This window comes from Hyperoodon ampullatus, assembly GCF_949752795.1.
Source record: "Hyperoodon ampullatus genome assembly, chromosome: 12".
Lineage (NCBI taxonomy): Eukaryota > Metazoa > Chordata > Mammalia > Artiodactyla > Ziphiidae > Hyperoodon > Hyperoodon ampullatus.
Genome location: NC_136925.1, coordinates 64,840,530 through 64,851,017, shown reverse-complemented (window position 1 = coordinate 64,851,017; position 10,488 = coordinate 64,840,530). Strand labels below are relative to the sequence as shown.

At 40.5% G+C, this 10,488-nt stretch overlaps 1 protein-coding gene across 1 annotated transcript; it reads right to left on the bottom strand.

Moving 5' to 3' along the window:
* Positions 1 to 430: 430 nt before the first annotated feature.
* ABRACL (ABRA C-terminal like) lies at positions 431 to 8,643 on the bottom strand (the record flags this gene model as incomplete). The annotated part of the gene is made up of 2 exons (XM_079716241.1): positions 431 to 962; positions 8,583 to 8,643. The coding sequence occupies 2 exons, from the start codon at positions 8,641 to 8,643 to the stop codon at positions 778 to 780; spliced, it is 246 nt and encodes an 81-aa protein (XP_079572367.1). The 3' UTR covers positions 431 to 777.
* Between the last annotated feature and the right edge of the window lie 1,845 nt (positions 8,644 to 10,488).

The following is a 10,488-nucleotide window of genomic DNA, read 5'->3' as shown; positions in this document are numbered from 1 at the left end:
GCCTTTCACTGATGTTATCCTCCTTGAGATTCTGTATCATTTTCAGTTCTGTACTACAAGCTGCAACATGCAATCACGGATAATCCTGTATTATTTCAGGTGGGTCTAACTAATCCAATTAGAAAGTGAAGTTTTTAGGTTACATTTTTGGGGGCATGTCCCCTATCCCAGTGGCAAGCACAATATAGGCATCAAAATTACTATTTTTTTATAGGACCAAATCGTAGCACTAACCATCCCTATTTTTTAAATTCTGTAGTTTTAAGAGAATTTTTCCTTCAAATCAAGATAACTTTTACTGCAGTTACCTAATCTTGATGCAAAAACTCGATTCTGAGAGATATACATAAATCTCAAATGACTCAATAAGGCAATTTTAAGAGAGTTACATGTTTTTATTACATAAACGTTACATTCATTGTGGGAGCTGGTCTTCAAGTTTGCTTCTTGATTTCATGGAATGTCAAGTATCTGTAGAAATTATCTAAGAATGATTTATGCAACAAACACTCTTGCATCCCCACCAAAAAAGTCTCATTGCCTACATTTTCCAGCCAGATTCCTGAGAAAAATAATAGGTTTTGTTTATTTTACAGTGTAATACATAAATTTACTTTCAAGATACAAAAAAGGACAGGCTTCTAAAATGAGTCTCCTTTTGTTTATAAAGTTCTATAAAAATACATTAAGTATGCTAATATGTTTGTCCTTTGATGTAATATTCCAGTTTACCAGAAACAAAAAAAACCCACAATAAACAAAGCTATGCAAGCCACATTAATCTTGCAGCAATATAATGTCAACATCATCATGAACACCTTGCAAAAGTAGCTCTCCTGGGTACGTAATCATCTTCCTTCTTTTTGCAGCTTTGAGAGTTCCTACCAGTGCTTCAAAGAGATTGGCACATTTGTCATCTCGGAAGAGGACCCCAAATTTCACACTTAATTTTCCATCAGCATCTAATTTGAGAAAACACAATGTTAGCCGATGCAAAGTCTGTTTCTTGCCACCATGTGTGGCAGATACACATAATCCTTCATAAACATCTAACTGAAGGTTAACCAAGATTACAGTTTAACAGTCAACAGTCAGAAATTCAGTGTAACCTCTTGCCAGATTCAAAATGTGATAGAATAAATGCAACGTGTGATACATCTCCTAGCTTCAGTGTCATCTGGACAGAGAGTGGAAGAGAACTAAGAAACAGTAACAAAAAGTGAATGTGTGGGACTTCCCTGGAGGTCCAGTGGTTAAGATTCCGTGCTTCTACTGCAGGGGACACAGGTTTGATCCCCGGTCTCCCTAGCTGGGGAACTAAGATCCAGCATGCCACACAGTGCGGCAAAAAAAAAAAAAAAAGTGAATGTGTTACAGCACTACAGTGGACAATTCCTCTCTGTCTAAATTTCGATTTTTTAATTGTTAGTTGTTGAATCGATAAAAATAACAAGTACAAGAGAAACGCTGGATCAGGAGCAGTGTTTCTCTAAGTGTGTTCTGAACATGCTCAGAATCCCCAGGGAAGGAGTGGTGACCTTAAAAATGAAGAAATCTTTATTTACCAGAATCCCTAGATTATCTAGTTTGAAGGCCAGTTTTTAATATAGATGTTAAAAGTTAAGGTAAACACTAAAAAGAAGTGAGCTATCAAGTCATGAAAAACGTGGAGGAACCTTAAATATGTATTACTTAGTGAAAGAAAGCAATCTGAAAAAGCTACATGCTGTATGATTCCAACTATGGGATATTCTGGAAAAGGCAAAACTATGGAAAAAGAGAAAACTAAGTAAAAATATCAGTGGTTTTCAGTGGTTAGGATACGGGAGAGATGAACAGGCAGAGCACAGAGAATTTTTAAAGCAGTGAAGATACTCTATGATACTATAATGATGGAGACACGTCCTTACGCATTAGTCAACCCACAGAATGTACAATACCAAGAGTGAAATGTGATGTAAACCATGGACTCTGGGTGATAATGATATGTCAGTGTAGAGTCATCAACTGTAACAAAGGTACCCCTCTGGTGGGGGATGTTGATAATGGGGGAGACTATGTATGTGCAGGGGTCAGAGGGTATATGGAAAATCTCTATACCTTCCTCTCAATTTTATTGCAAATCTAAAACTGTTCTAAAAAAAAGGTTTTTTTTTTTAAATTAAGGTAAACAAAAGGTGGATCTTTGGCTAAAAGTCAATCAACTGAAGTCTCAAAGGGTAATCTAGGACACCTTCCAACTGTTGGCTATACCCTTTGATCTACCAGGCTGAACCCTTGACCCAGTCCTATCCTACTGCACTGCTCCAAGTTCTTCCCTCCCAAAGCTGTGCCCCCTGTCAAGTAGATGGCCATCACAGTGAGAAGGGTTCTTGAGTTCCTGTGCTCCCCTGCTAGAGCTTATATCCTGAAGCTTAGTAAACTCCTACTGTGGGTGCAGCCCTGTGTTGGGCACTAGAGGCAGAGAGAAGGAAGTATAGAATCACTTTCTAACTATCAAAGAAATGGCTTCCATTACCACAAGGAAATAAACATACAGTAAAACAACAGCACAAAGCAGTACGTGATTGGATGTCAAGAACAAGATGACTGGGCTAAAATGGGAAGGGAAGACTTCATGAATGGCAGTACCTGTTCTGGACTTTAAAGGGAGTATAACACAGAGCTTTTTAAAAAAACTTGACAGTCCTCAGTTGAAATCCTGGCCATCTGCTAGTTGTTTGGCCTTGAGAATTTTATGTAAGCTCCCTAAGCCTCAGTTTCCTCATCTGTATAATGGGGATCTTAATACCTCCCACACTGTGAGGTTGGGGACACAGTTCTAAAGCACAAAGCACAGTGCCCAGCACATGCTAAGCACTTGATCGATGATCATTATTGGTTCAATTTTTTTTATGGATATAATACATTTTATTTATCCATTCATTAGTTAACATTGGTTCAATTACGAACGAGAGAAATGGGGTATGTGCCATTAGGCACAGGTGAAACAATTAAGTGTCTAGGAGAACAGTAATTAGAGTGGCTAATTCACTCACCGCAAGTAAACCATCTAAGAGGAGAAGAAGAAGGAAATAAGTTTGTAGAGGAAAACAGAGAATGCTTGGCCTGGAAAGCAAAGATGCACCTGTTTGATTTCCCTTTTTTTTTTTTTTTTGGCCACGCCTTGTGGCTTGCGGGATCTTAGTTCTCCAACCAGGGATTGAACCTGTGCCCTCGGCAGTGAAAGCTCAGAGTTCTAACCACTGGTCCACAGGGAAGTCCTGCACCTGTTTGATTTCTTAACTTCTAGCTGCACAACCCTCTGTTTGCAATGAGAATCTTTCACTGATTACAGGAATCAGTGCAGCTGCTGGTAACCTGGCAGGTCCTTCAAGCAATCTGAGTTGCAGTTAGGAGGGTAAAAATACCCCTCACAGGGTTATTGCAAAGATTAAAAAATAGAATATAGGTAAAGTCTTTTATAGAGTAAATTCTATGCTAAATTCTCAATTTAGGTTAAGTTTTTAAAGGTACCAAAGGCAGAAACCTGGCCGTAATCTCAGAGTTCTCCTGCTCACTCACCCCTCAATCTGACAAATGTCCAGGTGATGCCACCTTCTTTGTATCTTCTGTTGCTCTAGCCTCTCCTCTTCATGGACAATTAATTCCTTGGTTCAGGCCCAAACTGATTCTCACGTGGGTAACTGCAAGACCCCTATCAGTTTCCCCTTCTCCATGTTTACCCCAAATATACCCTCTACATTGATGCAGAACTAAAAATGTGGAAGAAACTTTGTATGATGCAAACTTAAATTGATATTCTTCTACTCTAATCTTTCAATAGCTCCCTATCACCTTCAAACTGAAGTGAAGACCACAGCCTCACAATTAAGACTCTCCATCCTCTGGCCCTCGCGCTCATCTCTCACCTGATCTCCTGCCATATCGTTCCATGCACCTTGCGATACAGTCAAAATGAGCACCTTGGTGTTACCCAAGGTGACAGGAGTCACCTCCCCTGGTAACTTTGCCCATATTGAGCCATCTACCCAGCATCCTAGACCCTCTTTTTTAGCCAAATTCTTTTTTCTTCAAAAATGGACTCAAATGTCACCTTCTCTGAGAAGTCATCCATGATTCCTTCAGTCAAGCTATTAAAGCTCTTCTTATAAAATTGAGTATATATCAAAGCATTCACCATCAGTTATAGTAATAATAGCTAACATTTATTGAGTAACGTTGAATGCATTTATTGAACCGTTCAATGCATTTTACAATCATTAAAACTCACTTAACCATTTTGTCAAAGATAAGACACAATTGATTGCAAGATAGCACCATTATTTTATGTTCTAATTAAACTTCCAATTTAACAATAGCACACCATGTATCACAAAATATGTCCTTCTTTTAGAGATTTTAAAGTGTGAAAAACAAATATCTTCAATACTCATTGAAAGAGTAGTAGTCAGAAAAGTTTAGAAATGTGCCCAAGGTCACACAGCAAGAATACGGAAGAGCTAGGATTCATTCCCAGAGTCTGACTCCAGGGCACACACTCCTTTTTTTAAAAAATAAATTTATTTATTTATTTATTTTTGGCTGCATTGGGTCTTTGTGGCTGCGCACAGGCTTCCTCTAGTTGCAGCGAGCAAGGGCTACTCTCCATTGTGGTGCGCGGGCTTCTCATTGCGGTGGCTTCTCTTGTTGTGGAGCACAGGCTCTAGGCACGTGGGCTCAGTAGTTGTGGCTCGCGGGCTCTAGAGTGCAGGCTCAGTAGTTGTGGCGCATGGGCTTAGTTGCTCCATGATATGTGGGATCTTCCCACACCAGGGCTTGAACCCGTGTTCCCTGCATGGGCAGGTAGATTCTTAACCACTGAGCCACCAGGGAAGTCCCCCAGAGCACACACTCTTAACCACTTCCCAATACATGTTTCCAGTTTATCTGTCTTCTCGATACCTAAAGAGGCCCACAAGGGCTGAGATGGAATTTTGTTTATTTTCCCATCTCCAGCACTTGAGAAAAAGGTAGCACTCAAGAAATATTTGTTAAACGAAGGAGTTTAAATCTCCAAATAATCTTTATCCACTTAATTCTTTTCTACAGGATGAAAAATGAGAGACTTTAAAGAACTTTATTTTAAAAGAAACAGGTAAAACTAAATTCATCAATCTCCAACTTCGGCTAATACATCATATTTAGATTAGTCTAAATATGATTAATCTAAATCATAATTTAGATTGTCAAAATTATTCCAGATACAACATAAATAACCATAACCTGTCAGTAGATAACATATCTCCATAGATGCTTTCCAACTTAAAAAGTCATCTATTACCAGGAACAGGTAAGTCAAGGAGGCCTAGTGAAGTTGCAATGTTCAAAATATTTTCATCCTTATAGAAGTTAGGATAATTACTTTGTAGTCATCTAGTTTGTAAAGCTGCTCATTTTGAAGTGAAGGTTCAGTTTGCCTTAGCAAATAATAACACTGTGCTAGGGATATAGAGGTTAGACTTTTAAATGCAATTGAGTCTGACCAATAAACACTAAGCTGACATGGAGAAAGATCTAATAAGAAAACCCGACAAATCTTTGGAAATATATCTTTAATATCTTTAACAATCCAAACAATAGTACTACTCCCAAGAGTGACAGAGCTCGTCACAGAGCTCAGGAGAAACTGAGAATGTAGAAATGAGGAACACAGGTAGGGGCATCACTATCGAAAATAAGACTCACTGAGGGACTGCCCTGGTGGCACAGTGGTTAAGGATCCGCCTGCCAATTCAGGGGACATGAGCTCGATCCCTGGTCTGGGAAGATCCCACATGCCGTGGAGCAACTAAGCCCGTGGGCCACAGCTACTGAGCCTGTGCTCTAGATCCCACAAGCCACAACTACTGAGCCCACGTGCCACAACTACTGAAGCCTGAGCACCTAGAGCGAAGGCAGACTGCCTCTGGAAGCTAGAAAAAAGACTAGAAAACAGATTCTCTAGAGCTTCCAGAAAGGAATGCACCCTGCCAACACCTTGATTTTAGCCCAGGTGACCTTTATCAGACCCTGCTGTGGTCTGAATGGCTGTGTTCTTCCAAAATTCATATGTGGAAATCCTAACCCCACAAGGTAATGATATTAGTAGATGGGGCCTTTGGGAAGTGCCAAAGTCATGGGGGGGGTATAAGGGTGTAAATTCATGAGTCATAAGGATTAATGTCTTATAAAAGAGGCTGCAAGATTTCATCAGCCGTAAAAAAAAGATGAAACCTTGCCATTTGTGACAACATGGATGCACCTTGAGGGTATTATGCTAAGTGAAATAAGTCAGACAGAGAAAGACAAATGTCATATGATTTCACTCATATGTGGAATATAAGAAACAAACAAACAAAACTCCCTAAATAAATGAACAAACCAAACCAAACAGAAGAGCATGCTGTGCTATATTACATGAAACTTACACAATCTTATAAACCAATGTTACCACAATGATAGATAGATAGATAGATGATAGATAGATAGATAAAAAGGCTGCAAAGAGATCCCTAGTCTCTTTCACCATGAGAAGATACAAGAAGTCTGAGACCTGGAAGAGGACTCCAAGCTGACCATGCTGGCACCCTGATCTCGGACCTCCAGCCTTTAGAACTATGAGCAAGGGCTTCCCTGGTGGCGCAGTGGTTGAGAGTCCGCCTGCCGATGCAGGGGACGCGGGTTCGTGCCCCGGTCTGGGAAGATCCCACATGCCGCGGAGCGGCTGGGCCCGTGAGCCATGGCCGCTGGGTCTGTGCGTCCGGAGCCTGTGCTCCGCAACGGGAGAGGCCACAACAGTGGGAGGCCCACATACCGCAAAAAAAAAAAAAAAAAAAAAAAAAAAAAAAGAACTATGAGCAATTGATTTCTGCTGTTTATAAGCCACCCAGTCCAGGGTATTTTGTTATAGCAGCCCAACCAGACTGAGACAGACTCCCAACCTACATGACCATTAAGATATTAAATGTGGACAAAACTATAATTCAAAAAGATACATGCACCTCTATGATCATAGCAGCACTATTCACAATAGCCAAGACATGGAAGCAACCAAAATATCTATCGACAGATGAATGGATAAAGAAGATGTGGAACATATATACAATGGAATACTACTCAGCCATAAAAAAGAATGAGATAACACCATTTGCTGCAAAATGGATGGACCTAGAGATTATCATACTAAGTGAAGCAAGTCAGAAAGAGAAAGACAAATACCATATGATATCACTTATATGTAGAATCTAAAATATGACACAAATGAACTTATTTACAAAACAGAAACAGACTCAGAGACAGAGAACAGACTTATGGTTGCCAAGTGGGAGGGTATACAGGGGAGGAATGGATTGGGAGTTTGGGGTTAGCAGATGCAAACTACTGTGTATAGAATGGGTAAACAACAAGGTCCTACTGTATAACACAGGGAACTATTTCAATATCCTGTGATAAACCATAATGGAAAAGAATATGAAAAAGAATATATATACATATATATAACTGAATCATTTTGCTGTACAGAAGAAATTAATACAATGCTGTAAATCAACTACACTTCAATAAAACATATTTTTTAAAAAAGATATTAAATGTGTTGCTTCATGCACAAAGTTTATAGTACTGTTACATCAGCAACAGAAAACTACAGGGGACATTTGATACTAATGGCTTAATGGAATTTTCAAGGTACCTCCTGTTATTTAAAATGATTTGTGATTCATAAGTAGACAGAGCTATAAGTAAGAAGAATCAAGCTATAATGACAAGCAACTCTTTCAAGGTACTTTTTAAAGTTGTTTTTCACTTATATGATGTAAGTTTAAAACTTTGGGTTCCATTATCCCAGTTGTTGCTGAATGTATCTACTGCTCTTACAATTTTCGAAATGCTCCCCAAACTCTTGTATGTCTGGTCTGAGATGCACGAAATACTTACAGCTACAAGCATAACAGTTGCTTTCATTACAACTTAGGAAAAGGACACTAATACTACCAACTTTACATGTCACAAATTTCACAATGGCTGCTTATATGCTGCTAGGGGGAAAGCTAACTTCAAAAGAAAACTACCTAAAGGATGGCTTCTTTTAGTTATATACACATAAACACCTGATTATACAAAACTCAAAAACCTGGAGAAAATAAAGACAATTTATTAAAATTTCAATCCGAGTCCCATGTCAGTCGGCAATTTGCAAAATGGTGGCAGGGTAAAGCAGAAAAAAATGAATTTTAATATTGTGCCAAATAAAAATTTGAACATGATTTAATTACAAGATTTCAATGCAGCTAGGTCACAGAAGTACAGCAATTTTCTTTCCATTCAAAGGATAATGAAATATCTCAACCATTCTTTGTATTAGAAACACAATACCCCGGTGGCTCTATGTCTCCAGAAATCACTTCAGAGCTAAGAGCAGTTATCACCTGAGACTGACAGAAGAGCTGCCATTGACTGTGTCCTGAATCCCTAGGTGATCCCTTCATATGCCTCTAAAAGTTAGTCCTACCTGCTCTAACACAAACTCAGAAGAAATACTGCATCCATGTGATAATACTTACTTTTTGAACCCAGACGATGAATTTCCTCCACTAAGAGGTTAACTTCGTGATCCACATTCATTGCTGCCTGAGGGAGAAAAAAATAAATGTGTATTACTACAGTTTCTACATTCCATTAAACACACCTTGCAAAATCCAAGGGCCCTTTCTTTTTTTCATGTAGCATTTGTAACTATTCATTTACTGTGGCCCTCTTCCTAAAAATACTTGCATGATGTACCCAGCCCTAGAGTACCTCCATTTCCCCAATTTTATAACTGCCCCTCTGGGCTGACCCCTCTCTTCTTCTACACAGTCTACTGGGCAGAATGAAGCCATTCTCCTTGCACCCACTATGAACTCTAAGCCCATGCCCTGGGCACCAAAAATACAAAGGTGAGTGACACAGGACCTGCCCTCAGGGAACTCACCATCCAGACGCAGAGAAAGGCCTGGAATGAATAGCACTGTGACAAGAAAGCACTCTTTTAGTGGTGGGTCCAAGGCATTAAGGGAACACAAAGGAGGAAGCCACAGAAGTATTTGTCACTGGGGAGGCGTGGCCACTAGACAGTTGGGAAAGGATGTTCTAGGCACAGGAAAGAGTATATACAAAAGCACAGAAGCAAAAAACGAAACAAAACCGCAGCACACTTGGGGCAGGCCCTAAGCTAGAAGCTGGTGGTACCAGGATAAACCAACACAATCCCTCCCCTCCGGGAGCCTGTGGGCCAGCAAGGAAGGCGGATCCAGGTGGATCCAAGGCAATTTTAATACCACGGGGTCAGCGCAATGATGACTTCTGGGTCCCTTCCTCCAGCAGTGCCCAGTGCAACCTGACTGTAATGGAGAGCCTGTGATGAAAACCATTCATCTTTGGACAAGGAGTTCAGGACTAACAGCGGCTGTGAGAATCCCCTTGGCTCATGAGGTCCTCCACGGGCTGGGCTCTGCCCACTGTTCCACCATTCCAGCCACCTCAAATCTACCCCCTTGAATCCAGGCTGCAGTTCCATGGGGCTTCTTTTTATTCCTCATATACCCCTCACTCTCACACCCCCAGCCTTCACATATCCTGTTTCTTCTTCAACCCGGACTCTGGCTAACTTCCATACGTCCAGTCCCAGCTGAGATAGAACTTCCTGCAGGAAGCCCTCCCTGAATCCCTGGGGTAGGAGAGCTCTCCCGTGTGTGTTCCCACAGCATGTGTGCCCTCTTCATTTCACTTGATTGGAATGACACTTCTTAGTTTTTATCACTAGAGAGTGAGCTCCTCTATGTGGGGATCTGACTGTCATGCTCACTGCTGGACCATGTCTGGCACCAAGAGCAGGAGTTCAATAAATAATTGGTTTGCAGACTGGAAAATGAGCAAAGACACAAGAAGGGATGGAACCACACCTGTGGGTGTTGTCGCCATGGAGCTGCTGATTTATGTGAGGAACAGAAAGGAGCTCTGAGAGGGAGGAAGTGCACTCAGACAGAAAAGGTAAAGGGGCCTGGCAAACCCCTACAGAAAGTGGGAGGAGACAAACACAGCAAGAAATAGGAAAGTGCAGAGGAGAGAAACCCAACCTTGTTGGATCAAAGACGTAAAGTATAGAAGTAAAGGAAGAAGAATGAGTTTCTATAGGAAGGCAGTAATTTACAGTGAAAACAGCAACATGAGGGTTGGAAAGTATAAGCAGCTGGGCAAAAGGAATCAATTCAGTCTGTTTGCAAATCGTGTTTTCCAAATCAAATAAAAGAGTGGGATTGTGTGAATGGTTTAAGTTGGGGTGATGATTTGGAAGAAACAACTTTATTCAGACAGATTGTAACTAATTCTCCGTAGCTTTGAAAAAACAAGAACGACATCTATGTTTAAATGATATTGATCAAGACCCCAGATTTTCTATCAGCTAATAATAAAAGCACCACTACACTG